Source organism: Mangifera indica, chromosome 19 (genome assembly GCF_011075055.1).
Source record: "Mangifera indica cultivar Alphonso chromosome 19, CATAS_Mindica_2.1, whole genome shotgun sequence".
NCBI lineage: Eukaryota > Viridiplantae > Streptophyta > Magnoliopsida > Sapindales > Anacardiaceae > Mangifera > Mangifera indica.
In genome coordinates, this window is record NC_058155.1 from 690,341 (window position 1) to 717,916 (window position 27,576).

General features: G+C 31.4%; 1 protein-coding gene across 2 annotated transcripts; it reads right to left on the minus strand.

The window, feature by feature from the left end:
- Positions 1 to 8,178: 8,178 nt before the first annotated feature.
- Positions 8,179 to 20,700, minus strand: LOC123203319 (vacuolar protein sorting-associated protein 52 A-like). 2 transcript variants are annotated; one of them, XM_044619646.1, is made up of 21 exons: positions 20,549 to 20,700; positions 20,440 to 20,481; positions 20,228 to 20,322; positions 19,569 to 19,626; positions 18,745 to 18,840; positions 18,325 to 18,426; positions 17,212 to 17,295; positions 16,542 to 16,622; positions 15,106 to 15,249; positions 14,761 to 14,852; positions 14,287 to 14,368; positions 12,453 to 12,635; positions 11,391 to 11,506; positions 11,227 to 11,285; positions 10,560 to 10,660; positions 10,312 to 10,362; positions 10,058 to 10,237; positions 9,829 to 9,963; positions 9,474 to 9,548; positions 8,879 to 8,936; positions 8,179 to 8,802 (listed from the first exon to the last, which is right to left on the minus strand). In XM_044619646.1, exons 2-21 carry the CDS (start codon positions 20,452 to 20,454, stop codon positions 8,498 to 8,500), a joined length of 2,112 nt encoding a protein of 703 aa, XP_044475581.1. In that variant the 5' UTR covers positions 20,455 to 20,481; positions 20,549 to 20,700; the 3' UTR covers positions 8,179 to 8,497. The 2 variants fall into 2 exon arrangements, with proteins under 2 accessions (XP_044475581.1, XP_044475580.1); XM_044619645.1 differs by having other exon boundaries at positions 20,428 to 20,481.
- Between the last annotated feature and the right edge of the window lie 6,876 nt (positions 20,701 to 27,576).

Below are 27,576 nucleotides of genomic sequence, written 5' to 3' on the forward strand. Positions count from 1 at the left end.
TTTGTTATCTTTTTTCATAAGAAGTCAATACTGCTATATGCACCATTTCAATCACTAGGCACCCTTTGATTTGTGGATTGGTATATTCACAAAACAAATGTAACAATTTTTTTTTAATTTTGTTTGGTTGTCTTGTTTTATAATCATATGATATAGTTACATAATAACCAAAAGTATGAAACATAAATCTATATTTACATTAACTGGACCAAACTATATCAAATTAATTTAATACCCCTAAATTATATCAAATTAATTTTTTATAACGAGTCTCTGATTTTCATTAATCTAGTAATATTACTCAACCTTATTTTGTTTTGCTAAACAATAAAAGGGTATTTGGTTGGTGGTAACAACATATTAAGTTGGTAATCTATTTTTTATTATTGATAATATTTTATTTGGTTTTTAAATAATAAAATGTTATGATATTCTTTTATTACTAATGTTTATATAACAAGTAATATAAAAAGTAGTTATATTATCAACTCCACGTTAAGTATTGAATTATTATTAAAATAATCTTAAGTTTTTTATAATTCTACCTTTATTATTTTTTAGGACAAAAAATATTGTCATTTTCAATAAATATAACAATTAACATAAAAAATTTTAAAATAATTATATTTAAGGATAGTTAAATAAATATTTTGTTGTTTTTTATTACATCTAATCAAACATAATAATTATTTATACTAAATAATTTTTATCAAATATAATAATAATTTATACTCAATTATCTTTTAGATAATTTATCTTTGTGATAATATTTTATTTTTCGTAATAAAAGATTCCCCAAACTAAAAACACCCTCAATGTTTTAAAACCCAAACCGTATAAGCTGTTCGACCAAGAATTGGTGACAAATCTGTTTGGGGTCATGACTAAAATTAATTTTAGCAATTAAATAAAATTGATGAGAGGATTAACCAGGTGAAGTATGGTAAGCCATAATTCAACTATTAGGTCAATATAGTTAAAAAGTATTTTCAATTTTTAATTATGTTATATTGATCTTATGTTGATATGATTGATTTGTCTTGTCATTTGGATTGATTAACCAATAGATTAGTTCTTTAACCGAGTTAAAGTGTGGTCCAAATCTAAAATATTGTATACAATGTAACAAAACGACTATTTCCTACCCAAAGTTTGGTATAAGTTCAACGTTTATTAAATTTCATAATTGTTGTTAAAGGTAAAATTGTCATTTAATAAAAATATTTTAAAACTAAAAATTTATCATATTTCTATCCCCAAGTTTAAAAACTAACAAAGTCCCTCAACCAAAATTTGAAAAACTTACATTTCCTCTAGCCTTTTTGAAGTAATTTACTGGCGGTCGAAGATGATGGTGACGATGGCGTTCTCCCTCCCTCCCAACTTCTCTCTCAACAACAGTCCATTTCCAACAATCATTGATCGTCCTCTCCCCTAGCTGCCAACACACGAAGAAACCAAGATTTGGGTCTCTTCATTGTGTAATGAAGAAACCTAGATCTCAATCTCTTTGTGCTCTGGCCAGTGAGGGGAGACAACCGATGATGGTTTGAAATTGGCTGTCATTGAGAGAGAAGTCGGGAGGGAGGGAGAACGTCACCATCATTGTTGTCTTCAATTGTCAGCAACTACACAAAAACCCTCGGAGAAAATGTAAGTTTTCCAAACTTTGGGTAAGGAAAGGTAAGGTAAATTATGAGTTTTTAAACCTAGGAGGAATGTAATGAATTTATAACTTTTTAAAATATTTTTATTAAATTACAATTTTATCCCTAACAGTAATAGTAAAATTTAACAGAATAATAAATATTTGGATTTTCAATTATTAACAGGTGTGAAATTAAGTTTGCACCAAACCTTGGGTAGGACATAATCATCTGGCCTATTGAATAATTGCTATAGTTTCACTATGTAATAATCTTTTTGGTCCATTTAAACTTTTACATAATATTTGCTATTATGACCTGACGTTTTATTATCACAGTAGCATTATCTAATTAATATTTTTGTGTGATGTGAAATATCAAATTCAACGTTGTTATATAATTGATAGAACACTGCGATGTAAATACACTTGCAACTTCATCCCTTGAAACTTATAAAACCTATCAAAATTTTGTATCTTTGACTTTGACTTGATGACTACTGTTAAGCCAATGCTATTATAAAACATAATTTAATAGTTAAGGGTAGATTTGTGTTGAATCAAACCCAAACAAAAGTAAACTCAATTCACATCTAGAACGATTAGCTCAAGTTTGAGTTTGGCTCACTTGCATTGGTCGTTTAATGATGTCAGAAAAGAAGAACAGTTATAAGAGAAGAAGAAAAATCGTCCAAAAAAAATAAGAATCACCATTGAATAAGAATGTATCACCCTTCTTAAGATGTAAACCCTACACAAAATAATGACTTAAAGAGATGTGTCTAATTTAACTTTGACCAATCACAACAAAATTTAAAACATGATTATAATTACTTAACCAATAAATATGTGCAAAAATGTGTAACATAAAAGTCAACTGAAATACATTAACTGCATAATTATTAAACAATGTCTAATAACATAAGTGTATGAATACTCGACATCTCATAGTAAGTGCATAAATACAATGCATGTCTCAAACTATATGAAATAAAAACATAAACTCATAGAAATTTGAAATGATGGAAATGCCCTTTAGCCTCATACAACCTCTCAAGTTGGACTGCTGGTTTCCAGCATGCCCTGCTATTCACCTTTACCTACAAAACCATAAAAAAAGAACATATGAGTGAAAACATTCAGTAAGTAAATAACTTTTCGACACCTTGCAGACAACATCTCATAAACTAGTGTTCTATTATTATATCACTATATAGTCACTATCAATTTTTTTTGGCATCCTTCTATGCCAAACCATCTCATCTTGGCACCCTCGTGTCCTAATTGCATAGGCAGTGTCATCCTAGATGACTAAGGCCTAAACTAATCTTGGTATATCTTATACCTTTTTAAAAGTAATCAATATCCCAAATGCCTATTATCTATGTGCCTCAAACATAATATCGCCTAGTCTTTAGGCTAACTAGCAATGATACCTTAATTATACGAGAAAACTAATCATAATACCTCTTTTACCACATAAGCATAGCTACGAAACTACTAATTAGATTACCATCATAGGATAGCCCCTACCACGAACATATATATAATGCATCCTATTAATTAGGTGATGAAGTAATTAATACCACTATTCTTACTATGCATAATTGAACTGAAACAAGTGGCTAATGCGTTATGACGTCAAGTGTATGATACATCTCATAGGTATTTATCTCTCGTATAGCCCTATTGATTTCATATATAATGTTGTTTTTGTACACAACTAGTGGATATCTAAGTGTACACTTTTCTCAAGTTTCTTTATTTTTTATCCGAATCTGTCTTGGTCAATGTCTATGTCATCTTCCATATAGTCGGTTATAGTTGATTAGCTGGCTATCTTAACTTTGCCTCTTGCAAGCATTTTTAACTCTATCCCCTTACCAACACATAACATAAAAACAAAATTATCATTTTACTTCTACATGAATGGGCAACACTAGCCCTGGCTCACCGTGCATCCTACTAAGCTTATGCACGAATGTTCGCTTTGTGATGAATGGGCATTCATCGTCCTTTGACTAATGTTGACTATTGTCGTCTCCTTATCCTTAAATTAACAGTTGTCCCTCTTTTAAGCTCTAATTGGCATTATAAAATAGATATATAAAATTCCAAAAATTCTCTATATTAAGTATTACATCTTATTAAAGTATGAGTTTTTTAAAATTTTGTAAGTAAAAGTAAATAGTAACAAAGCAATACAACCTCCAAAAGGAGACTGTGGGAACAACTTAAGCTCGACCTTTTGAAAGAAGGACAATAGGAAACACCAAAACAAAATTAGGCTTGTGCTAACAAACAAAAAAGACTAAAACTTTCTTCTCTTGAAGGTCTATCAAAGCTCTTATAATGATAAAGTTCAAGAGGAGATACACAATGATAAAGTTGAAAAGGAGATACACCTAAGTCCATACAAATTATTTAAGCAATAAGTAGCACGAACCAACCATAATACCAAAGAACAAGAGTACATCATCCACTCAGAATAAGATTTTAAAGGTTAATTTTTATAGCAAATAAGTCTCCTCTTTGCTATAAAGTGAAACCAGTACTTAGTACTCATCAAATCAACTAAAAGGTTAGGAAGAGTATGTTATTATGATAAACCGTCCAATGCTATCTCAAACTTTCTTATATAAATTTGCTTGCCACTTGACCTATGAGTAGTAACATTCAACAAAGGACATAATAACTTGCACCTCTAGCTCCTATAACAAATTTCTCTAAACAATACTTGTTGGGTTACAAAACTACAAAATCTAGGTTGGAAGCACCTTCTGGACAATGCTTTTGGGTGATTTTTGGACACTTTGCTAGCAGTTGAAAGGCAGAACCTAGAATGGCAACAAAACTAGGCATAACAATAATAATCACCGTAACAATCTAGGATTTTGTTTCTATATGGCAACTAGGACATAGTTGATGTAGCTTGTATTGGTCTTCTGCTGCAATATCAATCTTTTGCAACCTGTAAAATACATTTAAACAAAACTTTTCCTAGGCCAAATTTGCACAGGAAGAAAACCTCCCTTTAAGTTGTAACAAAGCATAGTCAAAGTCTAGAAAAAATATGGATATTGTGTCAAAATACCATCAAGACATTCATAGACACTGTTAGTAGTAGTAAGTACCTTGTATTGTAAGGATTGCAACTTATAAGAGCTGTTTTTGTAAGAAAGTTCCATTTGGACAACTAGCTCTATTGGTTTAATGTGTTACTCCAATAATTCCTTCAATAAACTGGGTTGTTGCATACACATGAGATGGAGTAGAGAAATTCTAAACATGCTTCTATTTGAAATTGTCTGTTGAATCTTGGAAAAAAATAGTTCTTTAGGTTCTAAGTAGTTCATTTCTAGAAGAGAAACTAATTTTACATAAAAAAATATATCTTTATCGAGCATTACACGGTAACAAGCTCCTAAGTCAACAATTCACTCAATATTAACATCACTTTTAATGATTAGATTTTACTATTCCTTAAAAAAAAACCTATTAGTTTTTCATATTCGTTAGATATAATAACAGTTGTATCCTATTCATTTGTTCTTTTTTGATTATTCTCATTATTTTTTTCTTGAAAGTCTTAGAGTTTTCTTTGATGTGCCCTCCTTACCACAATGATAGTAATGACTTTTCCTCTCAACTATGACCTACCTTTGGATTTACTATGCCCTTTAAGACCTTTACTCTTACTTTTACCCCTGTTCTCTATGACAAGAGCCTGTGAAGTATCTATACCCATATCCTTGTTTTTGGTCTCCTAATTATGTATGTTATCTTTTACCATCTGTAAAGTTACTAAGAGACACCACCAATGTCTTCCAATTATCTACCAAAGAACTCAAGAAAAAGTAGAGCTTGCAACCCATCATCTAGATGAATATTCATGTTTCCCAACTGGCCCACCAAATCTTGAAAATCAATTTAGTGATCTACAATAGATTGCTCCTATCTAAACTTCAAGTTCACCAATCTTCTAATCACAAATGTTTTATTTTGAGCATTCTTCCTCTCATACATATGTTTTTATTTATTCTACAAAACATGTGCATCAACTTCTTGTCTAATATTTAGGTAAACATTGAACTCTATTGATTGTCAAGTATTTCTATAGTATTTCTATGTAGTTTTTTCTAATCATATTCATATTAGAGCTGAATTTAAGTTAAGTTAAGCTTGAGCTTGCCTCAACTTTAATAGAGCCAAGCTCAAATTCATTTCAAATTTGTTAGAGCTCAACTCATTTGGCAGGAATCAAGCTTTGAGTTTGGTTCAATGCTGAAATAACATTATTTTAGTCAATTTGTATTAATTTTTCAAACTCACAAGTTTTACAAGTTGAACAACCCCTAAAGCTCGAGCTTAAGTTTGTTTCAAACTCATTCGAGCAAAACTTGAGTTTGAGCTTGAATAAGTTTGACTCCAATTCAACCCTAAATTAGATATCCCAACTAACTTATCAGATCCTGATTTAACAGGATCAAATAAATTTTTGCAATAAAGCAAATCCTCCATTTTCAATTCCAAATAAAATAATTGGTAGCTAAAAATTTCACTATACGTGGAATATGTTAAAATTGAATCTTCTATCTCAATTCACTTAATTAACTATATGCCCAATTTATCTATTTCTAATATTATTTGTTGGACCCACAAACACTAAATCAAATTGTGCAAATTAATTAAGTCAATCAATCACAAGAAATACAAATGAAACAAATCAACTTCAAACAAGAACACAAGTTCCTCAGTCCCTTTGGCACCTTTTTATTCTCTTTCTCCTATTGCTTTACCATAAAATGTCCCTCTAGTTTCAAACCCACTAAATCATGAAGTAACTCAGCCTACAGAGTTTGAAAATAAACCAAAATTGAATGTTGTTCCTTCAAATCCTCCAATTTCTCAAGACAAGTTAAAGACAAGTACACATCCTTTGCAAAACCTTGACTTAGAATCGAACCTCGAGGCTTATGAAATACCAGGTAACAATGATGTTATTTCTGACCAAAGTATTATTGAGTTACCAGATGATCTTAGGTGGCCTATTGCTCTCCAAAAGGGTGTTTGTTCATGCATTCATCACCTTATTTCACAATTTGTCTCTCATAAAGGCTTGTCTCCAGCCTTTAAGGCATTCACACTCGAGTTTGTCTCCATTGAGATACTCAATAATATTCATGAAACTTTGAAACATTCGAAATGGAAAGCAACAGTGGAAGATGAAATTAGAGCACTTGAGAAAAATGGGACTTGGGAGGAGAAAACAGTGGGGTGCAAATGTATTTTCACCATTAATCATAATGCCAACAACAATATAGAAAGATACAAGGCTAGATTAGTTGCTCGAGGTTTTACTCAGCCCTATGGGATTGATTATCAAAAGGTTTTTGCCCCTGTTGGAAAGCTCAAGACAATCTGAACTCTTCTTTCTATGGTTGTTAATCTTAATTGGCTCTTGTACCAATTAGATGTCAAGAATGCATTCCTCAATGGTGATCTTGAGAAAGAGGTCTCCATGGACATGCCTCCTAGACTTGAAAGGTCAAGAAAAGTATGTAAGTCTACGAAGAAATTAGGAGTAAGTAAAGACAGTCCTCCAGTTAATAAAGGAAGATATCAGCGACTTGTGGGAAAAATGATCTTTCTCACACTCGACCTAATATAATTTTCTTTATCAATGTTGTAAGTCAATTTATGAACAATATGAGAGAAGATCATCTCGAAGCAGTGTACAACATACTCAAATATCTCATGATGAAACTAAGAAAAGGACTTTTGGTTAAGAAGTCAGAGAGTAGAGAAATCAATATATACACCAACGCTTATTGGGTCGGATCTTCCATTGATCGAAGGTCAACAAATGGATATTGCTCCTATGTTTAGGGGAACTTAGTGACTTGTCAGAGTAAGAAGTAATCGATAGTAACAAGGAGTAGTGCAGAAGTTGAATTTAGAGCTATGGGCCTAAGCGTCTGTGAGGCTATTTGGCTAAATCAGTTACTTTCAAAATTGAAACTATCATGTGGAAACTCTATGAGCATTCTTTGCGATAACTAAACAACAATAAGCATTGCTAGGAATTCTATATATCATGATCATACAAAACATATCAAGATAAACCGCCATTTCATCAAGGAGAAGATAGAGTCAAATTTGATCACTCTGTCTTGCACATTAACACGCCATCGTATTACTACCATCATGACAAAACCACTATCACATATCAACTTGTAAGAATTAACTTCCAAGTTAGGTTTAATAAACATCTATAACCTAATTTGAGGGAGAGTGTAGAATAATTCTAGGATTTTGTTACCTAAAATTTAGATTTAATGTGACCTCATTTATTTTATTTCATTTTCTTTAAATGATTTATTTTAGTTAACATATATTCTAAATATATTTGAATATATTTCAAATATATTATTTTCTATGTTAGAATAAATTCTAAATATATTTTTTCTGTTGTGTAATATTGTATACTAATTATTTTGATTTTTGTTACTTTATTTAGGATTTAGAACATGTATAAATTTTGTATCATTGAGATAATTATAAATAAGAGAGAAATACAATTCTATTCATATTTTTTCATTCTGTATTGTTTCCTTCAACTCCAATAAATTGAAGCTTAATAATAACAAAACACTGAAAATAATACAAATAGGAAAAGATCAATTTATTTTCCCCACCAATGCAAAGTTCTGTGGAAGAAAAAAAGTCTCCAGTCTTCTGTATATTGCGATAGATTACCAAAACCGTTCGCAATTTCCCCATCAATTTTTTGCATACCTTAAAAGAAGTTGCAGGTGATGCTTTGGTCATGTAAGATGTAAGATGGTGATTTTAGAACGTCCTTGAGTATTTCTTGATTTCGTACATGATTGAAGATATGGAGACTAGATCTTTGTTCAGCGCAGACCCACCTACAATCCTCTTTATGCAGTCTGAAAGTCTCGTGTAATAAAGCAGCAGCTGGGTCAATGCAGCCCTCAAGATCTCCATACCGCACAAGAAGTTGCTGAAAGAAGTGATCACGTCTTTGTGCATTAGCTCGATTGCAGCTTTCCATCTGCTCACAAAGTCCTTAACAAGTGGCTCAACTTCAGTGACAGTTATGGGCTTGTCTGAACTATAACTTGGATCCTCCGCTGTAAGAGAATGTGAAAATAAGAAATTTCCGACAGATTATGAAAAAGTCACAACAACAAGTGGTCCAGGGCTTACAGGCTCGGGTCTTCACAAACTTGATCAAATCACTAAAATGCTCCAGCAGTAGTTCTTCCTGCAGATAGAAAAAAGTCACAATAAGAAATGAATTCTCACGAGCGGCAATAAGAGCTTACCAACATAAGTAATGTAGATAGTAGTTTTTTCCTTTACAACATTTCTTATTCTTCCCTCTTATGCCACCACGTAACATTTTGAAATTACATCCAACATGATGACGACATTTCTTTGCCACTAAAACAAGAGCTTGTAACCACCATGTGTACAGCGTTTTCAATCTTGGTAAATGCAAGTTTCATAAACCACTTTTTTCTACTCATTAATTATACTTTGCTGGGAAGCTTCACAAAAAATCAGGCAGAATCAGGTCATGGCCATGACCAAAAACATAACTCCACTTTGGGTGTAACAATATACTTTAAAAAGGGCTTCAGACTAACAAACGGTCAAAGATATTTTTATTGTTAACACAAGCAGTAAAAAATAAAAAACTTGCATAAGACAAAGATGAAGTTATTCAATTATATAATAAACAATAAATTTTCATTTTACGAGCAAACAAAATCTAGAACTTGAATCAATCATTGCCTACCACAAATATTGCTGTGTTGCTCTTCAACAATTCCTCAAAGTGCATTTGAATTTTTCCGCCTTCGGGGCTGGCTTCCTGGCATCCAAGAGAGAATTTTATAAAAAATAAGGTCAATGATGGCATCTTGATATCAAAGTTCATTCACATCCAACAAGAGCATATGCATTCCTTATACAGTCAATGATGGTATCTTGATATCAATGTTCATTCACATCCAACAAGAGCATATGCATTCCTTATAGGTGGAAAGCCAAACTAAGCCAAGAAAATTGTCCAAAATAGTACCCTGCAGGATATATAACTTTGCAAATTTGAACATTTGACACCAGACAGAATGAAGAATCATAGAGCTCACCTTCAGTACAGCAATTGTCATATCGTAGTTATTTATCAAAAACACAATCTGTAATTTTGGTCTTGGAAACATTTTTGCAAGCTTCATAAGCAACTCGTCAACAGCCATTCTCAACCGTTCCATATTCAATTCAAGCTGCAGATTAAGAAGGCAGCATATTTAAGTATTCTCATTAAACCAGTTAAACAAAATAGCAGTTTATGAGTTCAGTTTTTCAGAAGCATCTCACCTGGCCATCTCCATATTCAACATTGAGTTGAATAAGAGACGCTGTAAATTCAGCATAGCGCCTCATTACATAATGAGGATGAATATCATCTTCCCATAATGTCCTCACATTTGCGTTTCGCAGACTACCAAGATGCAAGTCAAAAACCATCTTAAAACGAGGCCACAGGGAAATATTGACCTGCTCAATTTAAGGAAATAAAATTAGTCTATGTTGGGATCACCTTTGCCTGCAAGGTACAAAAGATAACCGACCTTGTCTAAATATGAATCCAAGCATGGGATCCGCCGCCGAGACATGATGAGCTGTTGCAGATAATGAAAAAGAAAAAAGAACATCAGAGGCAAGTTCAGATTGTAATTGCAAAGACAACTCTTCTAGCTATATCTTAAAAGTGAAAATTTGAAAAAAGACACTACAAAAATATGCTCATAATGAAAATAGGACTTTTGAGGGACTCAAAATACATGAACACTGCAATCATAAGAGCTTGTAAGATCACCTGGTGCTGGTGTATTATGCGAATCATAAGCATCAACCCAATTGCATCATAACAACTTGGCAGTATTGAGTTGAAGTGCTCATCAATGACTGCAGATGGACCTAATAATACCAAGGATGACATAAGAAGCTGTTATAATGACTCTTACAAAAAAACGTGATATTTATCCAAAATATTATGTCCTCTTCTATTGTTGCTCTGCTAGGCATAGATTATTTCCTAAGTCCAACAGTCAAATAAATAACTTTACAGCTTCAAGATTATGGATGAATTCTTAAGTGCATGATAATGAACAATTACTAAATGCATTTTGTCTATGCCCAGAAATCCCTTAACTTTTTCCTACTGGTACACTGGAATCTAAACTGAAGGCTACTCCCAACCCTGCAACCCTGTTTGCCAGAAAACAAGTGAGATGCAATATATCAAGTAGGTGGCCCCAGTGGAATAAAAATCCTTAGCCCCTCAGTTGATATTAAGGGACTTTTATATAAATACAAATAAGAATCCTATCAGTATAATTGCTTATAAAAGGAAAACAAGTACAGTTGCGTGCCAAAAAAACTTCTCTCTCCTTTTTTTTTTTCCCCATTTTTGGCATTCTAGATGTGTTCTTAGGTTGGGCCTTTTCTGGTGAATATCTTAATCTTATTATTTATAATTTTACCTGCGAAAATTTCATAAAATATAGATTCTTCTCCAAAGAAATCATCACAGAAAAGATACCTGCAGAATTAGAGGGAATAAAAAGTCAAAAACTGTACAACAATAAACTTGAAACTCAGCATACATCTAGAAAACAAAATCAAGGAGCAGAGAAAAAAGAGGTACTCAGAAGTTGCGGTATCCATAAGCAGCTTGTGTAAGCTCCGGAAAAGGACCTCATAAGGATACTTTAAGGAGCTAGCTTCAGCTATATGTGGAATCAGTGCCGGTTGATCAATTTCCTTAAAAAAAAGGATAAAAAATCAACCATTTAACTTTGTTTGCCAACAAAGAATGTGAGAATCCATAAAAAGTTTCATACACACAGAGCATTCCCCACACAGCACTTTTATTTCTTTCTTCTTTCTTTTTTTTTAATTTTTAGTTTATGTAGATAACCTAGATTTCATCATTTCACATCTCTTTACAAAAGTGTCATCTTTCATAGATATAATAAAATATAAATTTAGTGATGGCCTAAGAAAGAAAATCAAAGAGTTTAATCAATGCATCTAAATTGAAAGACGGGGAAAGCGGGGGAAGGTGTTTGAATAACGAATTTTGTGACTGCAAGCACACCTAGAAAAGTAGGAACAAAAACGACTATGAAAAAAAATATATAGAAAGGGCTATTTCAATAATTATTCCAATTCTCAATCACACTGCAGAATTATAAACCAAACTTGAAGCCATCTAAAACTAAAACTTAGCAAAATGCAATCACACAAGATTAATATACAGCATAATTCAACTTCATTATCTTAGCAGACTCCAAATTTTGTGGGTATGTGAAGAAATTGCCTTAAATTTCTACTATATTGTCTTTGGTATTTACTTTACCAAATTAACCAACACAAGAAAAAGGATATATTTCAGCAGGCATTCCATGTTTCTATATTAGCCCAATTAAGGAATATCATCCATTATAATCAGTATATAATAATTTAAAAGATATTGCAACAAAGAGTAAATCTAATAAAGATTGCCCATCTAATGAATTCGAATAGAAATCAGAAGTGTATATTTTCCAACCTTGAAAAGAAGTTAAGGGGAAAACAATTAGTGATGCATGCCAAATATCAGAAATGAAATTTATTTACTAAAAAGTGCAGTGAGAAACTAAATGCACGATCCAAACTATCAGGGAAAACAGTATTTCTCAATCAAATGAATAAAAAAAAAAAAAACCTTCAAAATGTTGATCCTATCTCCTAGAGCAAAAACAGCAGAACGATTCTTCAATGGTTCTCTTCCTCTTGAAAAAAGACCAGTGCTTCTAGTCTCCACGCCAATCAAATCACTATATGTTGCTATATCTAACTGCAATTTCTCCAATGCCTGTATATAAGCACGGAAATGTGCACTTAAAACCTGCAAACGGATCAGAAAAGTATTAATAAATGTGCAAATGTTCTTAATACTATAATTTGTATGAATCATCTGATCTTTTCATCTGTTAAAATGTGATAATTTTGTCATATGTACAAAGCAATTAAACAAGCATGGGTATAATGCACGTAGAACAACATACGCCCATTTTCAAGGTGTGGAAAACTGAAATAACAGTTACATTAAAGGTGAATTGGTACAATATCTGTTCAGACTGTGATATATGTAGCACAATTGTTAATACAGAATTAATAATTGTTCCACACTCTGCATTTCCAAAGTAGAGATAGGTATCTCAGCAAAACTTTAGCACCATATTATTTAATATAGTGAATCAAAACTACAATCATTACAATCATACTAACGAACATATTTCTAATCCAGCTGCAACATGGCTAACAACCTAATCCATGACCTTAAAACATTCTTAACTTCTGAAATTAACAATACAAGATGAAGTAAAAAAATAGCCATCCAGACTTTCCACAAACTAAAGTGAATCCAGCTCCACTTTGCTTAAGCTCATCCTTGATAAATCCACCACAAATCAAAGCACAGTATGAAATCATTTACTCACAAATGAGATTCAAGTAATACCCTTTTGAGTTGCTTGTTTGCCTAGAGATCCAAACAAGGAGGGCATGTTAACCACTAAGAAGTAGCAACCATGGCAAAAAGGTCTAACACAGAGTTGAGACCAGAAGCCATTAGGTAAAGTTATTAAAAATTTCAAACAAGAATAAACAGAACAGGCACAAAACATGTGGAAAGCACCGTGGTTTATCTAAAAGAACAGGCACTAGTTTTTACTATATACACTACACTCACTCTTCATTCAAGAAAGATATTTCAAAATGATATTTCAAATTTGTAATTTCGGTGGAACCAATTTAAAAAAGTGGTAGTTTTAGTACATGCCAATAAGATTAAAAGAAGTACCTATTATAAGATTAGGTCACTAAAATTTGAAGGTCCTGAGTCAAGTTTTGTGATTACATTGTCTTCGAAGTTTGCTACACAGTAAGAAATACACTTTGACATATTCAAGAGAAAATTTGGATGCTAAAGTTCAACAGTACGAAAGGTTGAGTTCCCACAATCAATTGGCTTCAGCTTAAAATTTGAATGGCCATAAAAGCAAGAAAATTATTACATTGTCTTTGAAGTTTGCTAACTTGGCAAGAAATACACTTACACTTCCACATATTTCATGAGAAAATTTGAATGCAACAATTCAACACAAAGAAAGTTTGAGACTCACAACTAATTGCTTATGCTTAATTTTTTGAATGGTCCTAAAAACAAGAAAATGATTGACAAGTATGCTAACTATTGTTACTAGTAAAATATTTTGTATTGTCTTCATACAGTTTTTGAACAAAAGCTCCCTTTAGGGTAAATGCTTTCAAAGAGAGAAAGCTGAAATAAGAATTAAAAAAGAATAATTGATTCAATAATAGTCAAGAGTAAAGAGAAAAGAGAAATTTACGAAAAATAATAAACAAGGATCCATAATAAAATTCACATATGACAGAGTAGGTGACCCAACTAATCTGGACAATAGAAACAATCTAAAGGTTTCAGTCATGGAAAAATCTATTACAAATACATGATAAGTTCTAAAGAAAATTACCTTGTTCATTGTATCAATATATGCAGCACGAACCTCAGTATAAACCTCCCTGCCATGTTCCTTGAGAAAAGAAACAACATACCTACATTGAAGGTTTTCCCCCGCCCCCATCAAATTATGGAAAAAAGAGTGAAATTATCAGAGTACATTAAAATTTTAAAAGATACAAAAGTGAGACTTTTTTACTGTAAATTTAACAACATGAACAACCAACTTATTAAGAAAAGCGAACCATGTAATTGTTGTGCAAATTAACTAAAACAATTTTTAGAAAATTCAAACTACTAATAACATCCCACTCAAATCAGTGGATAATACTATTAGATAAGCCAGTAAAACTGTTCAGTTATGCTAAATTCAAATAATGATTCTAGTTACAGAGTTGAAACAAGATATACCAAGATATTAAAGAAGTGATCAAACACAAGTCTGACATAAATACGTGCCCCTAAAGTAGTTATACAAATAGCTCACTTGTATTTAAGAAGAACATTCTGCTGAAGGATCTGAATGTTTGTTTTGGGTTTTCTCAAAGCATAAAGCTTATGGACAATGAAGTCAAAAACCTACAAAAAGATGGAGATAATCTTAATGAGTTTTTGTGCCCTCATTTGCAGACAGTTGCACAGTGAAGAAAAGTTTATGGAGTCAAGGAACAGATTGTCACTGAATGATCATTTGACATTGTTGACTTCCCTAATCAAAATTATCATCACCGTTTTCATAAGAGAAATTAAAATTATCATGATTTTTTTCTTAGGAGAAGACATAATTCTAAACCAGGCTCAGGCTGAACACCTGGGAACACCATTCAACTACCTTTGAAACTGCTTTCTGCCTCAGTTTTTCAAGCTCCGGCTGAACATCTTTTAGGGCTTTTGAAGTTTTAACCATAAGATCAACTTCAACAAATTTCAGCTTCTTACTTAAGATCTCAAGTGTTCTCATATATTCCTCATTGACCTAAATAAAAAATTCCACTGCAAATATGTTAGTATAATGAAGGAAAGGAAAATCAGTAGCTCCCACGTTAACTAGGATAACAAAGCAACATTTATGGGAACAAGGAAATATTTGAAAGCATATATGTGTATATGGATTGACAGGGTGAAATTATGGAATTTGACCAATCATAGGTTACAAATTAAGAGATTAACAAAAATGAACAAATGGAGCCTAGGTCATTCAATGCTAAAATTTAAGTTCACAGGCTAAGGCACTTCAAAGAAGAAAGAAGACTAAAAAGAACCAAAGGGGTGAATACAATATCCGATATCTATAGAAAGAAGAGATGGACATATAGTTCATAAGAAGGAGGATTGTACAAAAGAGAGAAAAGCTAGAAACAATCTTCAATTAGATATATTTCCATTTCAGGTTTCTCTCCCACTTAAAATTGATAGGACCCATACACAGACTTTTTGGGAACCCTAACAACAAGTATTAGTGTTCAAAACTTTTCCTAACTTACACGGTAACCACTTCATTTTATTTTTTTTTGGGTTAAGATAACGGAATATTATTTTTTTCTACACAGCTAGGCAAACCATTGATCTATAACAAGAAGTACAAACCAACAGGGGTACAAAAGTTCCTCTACATTCTGATCTCAATACACAATTAAACACCCAACATTAATGGACAAAAAGCCTCCACTTTCCGAAGATGAAAAATAAAGAAGAATTCTGAAATTCTTTAGTTAAATACACTGTAAGAACATCAAAAAACAAGTACTGTCTCGCACAAGGAAATCTCTTATAGATGGAAGGAAATCCATATTATGAAATGGATTGCAAGCACTAACATCTCCATAAAATTATCTGGATTTTCTGTGTCCACCAAAAGCACAGAAATACACTCAGATCAGGAATAGGAAAGACTCAGTTACAATCCTCACCAACCTTGCTGCCTCAGAAATTTGACATCATAACTTCAGTGAAAGATGACAGAAAAAGTTATTCATCCTCTCTCCATCACTTTTTACACACAAACACACCAGTGTGATGACATAATAAAACACAATACATGTCTTTGTAACTCCTACAAGTCATAAGCCCTCACATGAAAAAGATACATCAAAATCTATATCAATTAAAAACTGAATCATGAACAAAGACATTGCAAGTACAAACTTCAACCGCATAAAGAGAACACCACTATCCAAGAGACCTTCAGGAAGAAAACTTATGAGCAGTTGCAAATTGAAATGAAAAAACAATCATGCTCACATTAGAAGCCAGATAAATAACAATTACCTCTCCATCAACAATTATTTCTACCATCCTTGGAGGGATTATAATGTCTCCAACAAATTTTGCTAGTTTTGACTCTGCCACCTATTAAAAGAATATAATCAATTACAACATTTATATAATGAAAAGCAGAGAAAAAGTAATAGTATTGAACTAGAAACATAAAAATCTCCCTTGATGAGCCACAAACATTTAAGCAGTTGAACATAAAGTGCAAATGAGGACAGCAATTGAAACTTAGTGCCTAGTATCCTAGTCAGTTCACATGTTGATATCCACAAGGCAGTTGTTTCCTAATCCAAACAACCAAATAAAATATCCGCACTTTATTCACATATTCACATAGATTAATATATTGTAGGAAATAAAAAAGAAATATACACTAAGGGATCCCTCCAGTAATCCTACTGGATAAAAAAGAAGGCAAGGGTAAGGAATTCATTCCAACCAGATAGGCCACCCATGGAAAAATTAGCTAAAACACCTAAAACAATTCTTTGACCAAAATCTCCCTGATCAAGCACATATGATTCTAAACAAAATTCTTAGGACAAATATTTTGAATATAACACCAGAATTGGATGTTGATCCTTGACAATCATCATGGCCTCCAAAAGATTGAGATAACAGCAGAATTTCCTGGGATACAGAACTTCCACAATAGAAACCATACCTTGCGATTCTTCAGCTTCAGACCCATATCCATTGACTGCTCCTGGAGTACTTTTATGTCTGAACTTATAGAACCAATCTCAGACTGGAAGAAAATTTCTAAAATGTTAGTACTGGTGATCATACATTAAAACAAGGAATAATACAACAAACACAGTTGAAACAAGGGGCTCTCCCTTGGAAATAATAATAACCTTAACAACAATACTATCAAGAAAACTAAAAAGCTAAGCAACAAACTGTAAAAATACACTAAAAAACTTATTTGAATGAATTGATGTAAGCAAAGAAGAAGGGATAAGAGAGGACATTATCTGAAATATCTTTGTATGATCTTATCCAATTAATAGATAAAGCCACTTATGTGTGAATCTCAGACGATAATAACGCTTATATCAAGGCTCATTGTTTTGGTATCATATATGATAATAATGAATTCATATCTTGGAGGGCCTCAATGGTAAACAGTCCATTTCAGCATTTTTGTGTTAAGTGGATGCTATTAGGCTTGAACAATTTGTGTCACTTATTTAGGAGTTCCATCACTGTTTTACTATAAAAATAGTTGATCCTATCACACAACTATATCATCGCTTCTTCAGATGCAAAGTTATATAAATATGTATTAACAGTTAAACGAAAGTGTCTTACAAAGTTGTATCTTGGAGGGCCTCAATGGTAAACAGTCCATTTCAGCATTTTTGTGTTAAGTGGATGCTATTAGGCTTGAACAATTTGTGTCACTTATTTAGGAATATCATCACTGTTTTACTATAAAAATAGTTGATCATATCACACAACTATATCATTGCTTCTTCAGATGCAAAGTTATATAAATATGTATTAACAGTTAAACAAAAGTGTGTCTTACAAACTTAGAGGTCAAACAGGAGTTTCAAATCAAAACATTGATAACAACATTTACTGTTATCAATCATAAATAATTCTTGAACTTCAGAACTTTACTACACATTGAATTAGCAACTAGTAAATATGAAACATCCCTTAAAAAGTATGTGTAATACTCTTACTCAATAGAACAATAAAAGATGCTAACTTAAGACAGGTGATTGCAGTAAAGTTCTTCTGAATTGCCTGGAAAGAATTAGCATACCTGAAAACCGCTGAGAAGGGTCTCCATCTGTGACAAGATGGCATCACAATCACGAATTTGATCATGAAGGGACACCAAATTATCACTTTCTTTAATATAATCCTGAAGCATTGAAAAAGGTTCTAACATCAACTAACACAATAATGATTTATAAATGAACAAACAACAAATATAAGATACTCAAAGATGATTAAAGAGCATCTCTGCTATACGTAATCCTCACTAAACTATGACATCACACAGAGAGTCCAAGATAAAGCACAAAGGAATGAATTCATTTGATAGAAAATATAAGATAGAACAGCTGAAGTACTTATTTTCACAAAAATAGATAAAAAACAACCTAAGTACTTGATCTTATCATTTGACACCACAGCATTGCATATGAAGCATCTCAGCTAAGGAAAATTTATCACATACCTGAATAGATTCCAACTCAACTTGGCGTAGATCATTCTCAACCCCCTTCGTGTACTCCCTTAGTGTTGTACCTTTGGACAATATGTTTGTAACTACCTATATGAAGACACAGACACAGACACTGAGGTATAAAATATGAAGTTAATCAAAGTAATTATGGAAACAAATATAAAATACTAAGGACAGGATAGTGCAGACTTCATGTGGCAAGTACATGAAGATAAAATAGTATGCAGACTCCAGACCAAACTACCAGATAATCAGAAATGTAATCCAGACACTTGACTCCTTTTTATTTAATAAGTACTAAGTAGTAAGTACTCTCAAGTTGCCCAAAAGAATTCATTAGTGCAGTCTCTCAATTTCAGTGTTAGTCATTAACAAATTAATTTGTACTAAATCTCCAAATCACTATTATCTGAAATTACTCACACTAAATGCAAAATTTCACCTTCAAGGAACATAACATTTTTAAAAGCATCAAAGCTTATCTCTATCATACATCAGGATGTTACAATTTCCACTAGTGTTTTGAAGACAACAATCATCATGGAAAAAGCCAAGAAGCAGTATGAACTCACAGATCTAATCAATGTAGCCTCCTGTACAACTTACATCATGTCAACCCATCCAGTTCCACACATTAAAGCACAAGAACCCCACACCACTTTTCACTTGTGATCCTCACCAGCTGATTCTATTCCAAACAGGAAGACATAAATATAGTGCTGTCTTACCCTAGTTCCTCATATAACAACTACCCATGCTAAAACCACACAAGCTAGGCTATAGCTTCATAAGAAAACAACAAAAAAGTTACTCACATCATAGTTTTTACATTCTTCGAGCTCCTTCTCAAGTCCTTCCAATGATATATCATCACTGCCAAAAACAGCAACAGTAATCAACATCTTCACAAAAAAATGTCCACTAGTCTGAGATTATATACAAAGCAACAAACATTTCTCAACCCTTTTACCAAACTGAAACAACCAAGCAAGCAGAAACAATATATCTGACAGGAATAATACACATTACTACAGTTTAGAACCACTTCCCTTGCAATTAAAAGTACTAGCCATGACCCATCCCACAAAAATCTGCTGAGAATCTGCTAGGAATAATCTTTAAAAAAGAAAGAAAGTTTATTTGGTTTCCATTATATGAAATCAAATTTAATCAGCATCACAACACAATAAGACAGTTACACTTTGATCACCAGCAAAGGATTCCAAAGGTGAGCCTCTCAAGTTTCCTGTTGTTTCCTGAATTCAGCAATTCAGTAGACTTACATGGAGCTATTATAATCACCCATCATTTACTTCCTTATTGTGAGCTACTATACTAACTAATTGTTACACAAACATTCAAGAAAAACTGTGAATAGCTGAATTCTTTAAAACGCATATGCCATCTTTGAAAAAATGAACGAACAAAAATTCTACATAAATTATACAAAAAGCTTCCACATTTCAAAACTTACCCACTTGCTTCTTCCTCAAAGGTCAAGTCCCCAACAAATGACCCTAAATCAAACACATTTTTTTGGGCATCACTGGCATCACCAAAAGAACCACCCTACATACAATAAAATATCAAAATTTTAAACACAACAAAAGAGCAAAAAAAAATCCATAAGCTCGACAAGGCTACAACAATTAACACTTCACAATTTAAAATTACCACTTGTTTTACCTCAACATCCGCCATCTTCAAAGCTCAAAACAACAGCTTTATCTGCAAAAATTTAAAATTATAATCAAATCATATAATAAGATTGGTATTCTCTTGATTGTTAGTTTACCTAGAATTGGAAAGAACTCGCATTTAACATTTGAACGAAAATGAATTTTGATTTCAATCTCTAGATTCAGATCTTCAGGAGCTGAGGGGAAGAGAAAAACGTGAGGGTGAGTGGACGGGTTCGATTTTAAGAAACGGTACTGTGCTTAATTATGTCAATCCATATAGTTTGCAAAATAATCAGTAACCCCCTTTCTTCAATTTTTGAATTTTAAAAGCTTTTTTTTCTTTTTTGAATAATTAATTATCTTAGTTATTTTGTAGGGAAATTATAATAAATAGCAAAGATTAAGGAGGTCTAAGTAAAATTGTCTAAAACATTCAAGTTAAAGCAAAAATGTCTAACTTTTGTGAAATGACCAAACTGCCCCTATATATAAACAAAGAAAATTTTCTTATTTCCCACGGTAATCTTTTAACGATTCACTGTGCAAATTTAAAGAAAATTCAAATTTCTCCACTGTCCCACGGTCATCCGATGGTCGAACAGATTTTTGTGTTTTTCGACAACCGAAAATGACAAAAAAGGTTAGTATATCTTCCGTAATCTTGTTTGAATCAAGTTATTATTCATATTATTGAGATTTGAGTGAGATTTTGCGGTTTGAAACTTTAGGGTTTCGATTTTGAACAATGCTTAAATGTTTTGATTCTTGGTTGTTTTCGTTGAATTTGTTGAGGGGTTTTGTGTTATAGTCTATGTAAATTTGATTTGTGTTGCAATTGGAGGCCGAAACGATGAATTTTTGGCCAAAAAATGCTTCCGAAGTGATCGACAGTCCAATCGTGGGAATAGTGTATCCCACAGTCAGGACGAATTCTCCCACGGTCAGGAGAGATTGACCGTGGGTTAAGGGGTTCAGTAGCGTTTTCAAAACATTTGGGGAGCTGGATGAGAGCGATTAGGCCACGACGGGTTTTTTTGAGATTTGCCATGTGACAGTGGGCTCATGCCATGAATACCGTGGGCTAGGCGGAATTTTTTCTTTTTTGAAACTGCAAGGGCGTTAATTTATTAGAAAATTTATGAATGCGACCGTGCATGACATTCATACCCGCATTACTAGAGGCGTTGAGTTTTTGGACAACTTCTAGGCAGACTCCACAACGTGATCCCCTCGCCTTACATCGGGCGACGGATGTCCCTCAGCAAGGGGAAGGTTCCGTTCACTATGGCGTGTTTATGTTACGTTTTTTTGAGTGTTTTGACATTGTCACGAAGTGTCGATTTTCCCCGAGAATCGTCTACCTCCATGCGTCAACGTTTAGCGTCGCAGTTGTATTTCCACTATATCGAGTAGCTCACAGGTGTATATTTAGTTAGCTCATTGTTTATTTATCATTCTTCATATGTTCTTATGTATATATTTGTTGTATGTGCGTATGTGTACGATATATTTTATCTGTCATTCTTCATATGTTCTTATGTATATATTTATTGTATGTGCGTATGTGTACGATGTACTTTATCTGTCATTATATATATATATATATATATATATATATATATATATATATATATATATATATATATATATGTATTTGATTTCGTTTTTTAAATAATCTTGTCACGGAAATAATTATATGTGATTTGAGTTATATTACTATCAAACATGAGATGAAATAAAGAAATACTCAAACAATTTATTCTAACAAATATAAAATTAAGAAATTATTTATACTAAAGTTATTACATCACATGTCAATACAATTACACATTTGAAACAATAATAAAAATACATCGATTACATATAACTGAAGTACAACAATAATGAATCATATAAATAACAAAACTAAATATAAACTTGTCAAGATCACAATAATGAATCATATAAATAACAAAACTAAATATAAACTTGTCAAGATCTCGACCCTTTGCTTTTTCTGGATGAAGTTGCGGGGCAAAGCTCAGAACGGGTGTTGGACTTTTACATTGGGTTCGTACATGTCATGATTCATGACAATGATTGCAAACCCTAAGGGCCACCTTGAATTCATTTTCTTTGGTAACAAACTGATGCATAACCATCCATTTTAATTATCAATCATGCAATGACAAGTTTTTAGAAATAATTATTCATTTATAACAAAAATTATGTAATAACTATGTAAAACAGTTTTACAATTATTAATATTAAAAACCCCTTATATTTTTCTAATATTTTATTTAACCCCCTATAATTATTTAACAATTTATGTAACACCCTCGTATGTTATCTTGTATCAAAATGCATCTATTTGTTCTTAACGTTCTATTTAAAACGTTTTTACAATGTTTAATATCAAAATACCCCTTATATTTTTTTAAAATTTTATTTAACCCCCTATAATTATCTAATATTTTTTAAACATCCTTATATAATATCTTGTATCAAAATATATCTATCTATTTTTAATATTTCATTAAAAACGTTCTTACAATGTTTAATATCAAAATACCCCTTTTATTTTTTTAGTATTTCATTTAACCACCTATATTTATCTAACAATTTTTTTAACAACCTTTTATCAAAATGTATCTATCTATTCTTAACATTTTATTTAAAGCATTCTTACAATGTTTAATATCAAAATACCCCCTATATTTTTTAACATTTCATTTAACCCCCATACTTATCTTATATTTCATTTAATACCCTCGTATGTTTCCTATTATCAAAATACATCTATTCATTTTTAACAAGTTTTTAAATTCTTCATGATATTATGAAATATCAAAATACCCTCATATTTTTCTTAACATTTCATTTAACCCCCTATAATTATCTAAACTTTCATTTAACACCATTTTATGTTCTCTTGTATCAAAAAACATCTATCTACTCTTAACCTATTATTTAATTCCTTCATGTATTATGTAAAATTTAAAAATACCCCCTATATTTTTTAAATATTTTTTTACCCCCTACAATTACTTAACATTGCATTTACCACCCTTGTATGTTGTCTCATATCAAAATACATCTATCTATTCCTAAAATTTCATTTATAATGTTTAATATCAAAATGCCCCCATATTTTTATAAGATTTCTTTGACCCCCTATAATTATCTAACACTTCATTTAACACTCTTGTATGTTGTCTTGTATCAAAGTATATCTATATATTCTTAACATGTTATTTAAATCCTTTATATATTGTATAATATCAAAATACTCTCTACATTTATCTAACATTGCATTTAACCCCTATATTATTATCTAATATTCAAGTACCTCCTTTATATGGCATATAAACTAGATTTAACAAATAAAATTAAGTTTTTAGATTAAGATTCGTATAAATACATTTTTTTCACGAATAACCTTTTTTCGAATCGAATTTAAAAATACGAACTTTTTTCATTTGAACGAACCCGTACTAATTGATATTGAGTAAAAATGAGAGTGAGAATGAGTGTTTGAGTGATATGAGAAGTGTGTGTAATAAGAGTGTTTATATATATGTGATGAAGGGTAATTTTGGCATTTTAAAAAACGTTTAGGGCATTTTTGCTTAGGAATAGTGAATTTGGGCATTTTTGCTTAAAAATAATGAAATTAGACATTTTTACTTGATAGAGGGGTAATTTGGCCATTTATTAAAATTTCCCTATGTTTTTTAAATCTACCTATACAATTTTATATAGCCAAGATTCCAAGTTATTACTTTTATGTTTCGAAAACCAAATGAAATTCATGGAAATCATATATGGATCTAAATGATTATACTCTAATTTCGTTAGAACGTTTAAAATCACTTTATTAATTTATTATTTTTTATGTTGTTATTTTTTTATAATTAACTTAATTAAATGACTAATTATTTTATATAAAAAATATGAGGATAGGTTGGATTGGATGGGCACGAAATGTAGAAAATTCTATTCTATCATCATTTAAAGTAACAGAATTTCTTTACTAAAACTAAAACTAAAACTAAAAGAAACCATTCACAAGAACTCAAAAAACTTTTTTTATTTTGTTATGGTCTAAAATATATGATGATGATGATGATATATTTATTTATATTTTTTCAGGTGTTTTTTCGAAACTTCTTTTGTTACAAAACCCAATACATTGTCATATATTTTGGAAAATAACTCCAAAAAACAGTTTTTAAGTTCTTGTGAACACTAAAAAATTGCAAAAGTTACTGTTCCATTCATTTAGCGAAAATTCCGTTACTTTTAAAAAACGAGAACAATTTTTTACGTTGGTTGCACACCTACCCTCATCTCGTGCCTACCCTACTACAAGTATCCATCCCACCTCCTGTCGTTCCTACCCATCCTATCCAACAGAATTTTTTCAAATTTTTATAGTTTCAATTTGATCATAGAAACATGAATAAGACTTAATCTAATGCATTTTTCATGTAAAATAACTACTACTTTAACTAAATTAACTGCAAAACAGTAACATGAATCAACAAATAGGAAATTAATAGAGAATATCACAATTATATAAAGGGAAAATAACTATTTCCTACCCATTTTTTAGCCCTATCTCAAACGTATACCCACGTCTGATGAAAAACCTAAACACCCACCTAAAGTTTAATCTGTTTGCACCCACCCACATATTTTCTGTTAGGGTTAGCGGCAAATTTGTGATTTTATCAATAATATTAAATAATTAAAATTTTATCTTATTTTCCCTCCTTTAATTTGAAAAACTAACATTTGTCCCTTGAATTAAGTTTTAAAAAATTCACTTTTCTCCCCTAAAATGCAGCCACTTTTCCCCCCTAAACCCTAAACCAAAATGGGGTTTAAAATTGCATAGGTGGATTGAAAAATGGCTAAAATAAGTAAATCTCTTTTTTCTCACCTTTTCTATTTTCAATAAATTAATGTATATAGAGTATTTCATAAGTCATTATATTTTGTTCATATATATTAACATAAATCTCTCAAATCTCAAATCAATATATGATATATAGAGAACAAATTTGACCAACATGTGTATATGAAGATTAGTGAAAACAAATAATTCTCATCATATGACTCTTTATGTTAATAATAGTAATATCAATCTATTTTATAAGTCAAATTATTTCTTCTTCAAAATTTTGATGTGAAAGATTTTGGAGATTCATCATTTGTTCTTGATATTAAGATCAATTGTGATAGGAATCATGGATTTGTTGAACTAATTTCAAATGCATACTTGAAACTTGTGTTTAAAGGCTCAACATGTAGAATTGCAAGACAAGTTGTGTGTCTATCGTGAATGGATATAATAAGTTTAGTGTCAATCCGTATTTGTATAATAATGTTGAAAGAAGTCCATGTGAAATGGCCTTATGTTAGTGTTGTTTGAAGTTTGATGTATGGAAAGGTATGCACAAAACCTAATTTAACTTCTGCATTTAAGGTTTTCAATCAATACCTCTTAAATCCAAATCTTAATAATTGAGTTTTAATTAAGAAGGTAACAAGATATTTACAAAAGATTAAAATTATAATGATTGTGAAAATGAAATGAAATCCACTTTTAGATATATTATTACACTCAATAAAGACTTTAAGTAGTCATTAGTAGTACTCTTTACCATGGAAATTAAATTCATAGCCTACTATCACAAAAAAAAAAATAATAATAATAATAAGGCTTTTAGCAAGAAAAATTAATGTGGGGATAAGTATCTCATTATTATAAGTACTATTTTTATTATTTCAATGACTAATTTTTTATACTTTGTTCAAACTAAATAAATACAATGATGGATTTCTAAATTTCTCACTAAAAAACTTATAAGTCCATTATTATTGGTAGGGTTAAACCCAAATCAAACTGATTCGGTCTCAAAAACTGACTTAACTTGTTAGGCTCAATTTGAATCCGAAATGAGTTTAAACTAGGAAGGGTTGACTCATTAGTCAAACTCGAACTAGAGGGAGTTTTGCTCTGTCTGACTTGTAAGTCGGGGATGACTTAATTCAATTTAAATGTGGTTTATAAATCGATTTGGATTATGTCAAGTAATTGTTAAAACAATGTTATTGTGCCCATTATTTGATAAAATAACTTTGTTTTGCCAATGACACACAAACTTAAATAACAAATCGGAGCCACTAAGTATAACCATGATCAAGCCCACTATTTTAATTCGAACCAAACTTAAACTAAGTTTAACTAATTGTCATATAAAGTTTCATTTGGACATGAATATCTAAGGATTAGCAAATCATTAAGTGTAGATTGATCGAGTTGATATATGATTTTCTACTCTAAAGCAGGACATGATTTGGACTTGCTTAGAATATTAGCAGCTCAGAGTAAACCGAATAAAAACCTTTTTGTGGTTGTTGATATGGCGATGATGCTTTTTCGTAAAGGAAGATTAGTAATTACAGTCTTTGATAGTTCTTTTTATTCACTCTCTGAAGGTATTGCTGACAATAAACTTGGCTTTCTAATTGCCCTTGATAAGCTTGGGATGTGCTTTTTAGCTAATTCATTAGGTAGCTTTCAATAATTTCTTGACTTAGATATGTTTCTTTCATTGAATATATTTGGCACTTAAATAGAGGCAAGCTTAAGAGTGAGAGATCTCCATGTCAGAAAAAGCGTGGACATACATTGATTAAATTCGTTTTTTATCATTTAATAAAACTGGGTGAATGTGTAATTTAAAAATAATTTATTTTATAAGTCCGATGTAATCATTTAGGAATAAGTTGATATACTTTGTACTATGATTATTAGTTTAAGTTAAAAATGTGGGCTAATATAGATTATTGGGGGGAAAACTCAATCAACCCAATTGATTTTAAATAAAAAAAGGGCAGAGGTTCCCTTTTTCAGTAGTAAAAAAGCGCAAAACAGTTGGCACCCCATATTGCTACGCATTTTGAACACTAGAAAAGGAAGATGCTGTTCAAGATTGATAATCAAGCACTCCTACATCAATTGCTTGCAACAAAACAATAAAACAAGTATATTTTAATCCCTTGTTCATGTTTTACGTGATTTTACAGCCTATTATGATTGAATTAAGCAAAATTGTACAAAATAATCAAGATTTGTTATTATGTAATTTAG

Coding starts and splice junctions, on each gene's coding strand:
- LOC123203319 (XM_044619645.1), bottom strand. CDS start 20,454: ATGGCGGATGTTGAGGTAAAACAAGTG. Junction 18,841..19,568: donor AAGAATGTAAAAACTATGAT/GTGAGTAACTTT, acceptor GTCTTCATATAG/GTAGTTACAAACATATTGTC. Junction 18,427..18,744: donor TTGAGTTGGAATCTATTCAG/GTATGTGATAAA, acceptor TCAATGCTTCAG/GATTATATTAAAGAAAGTGA.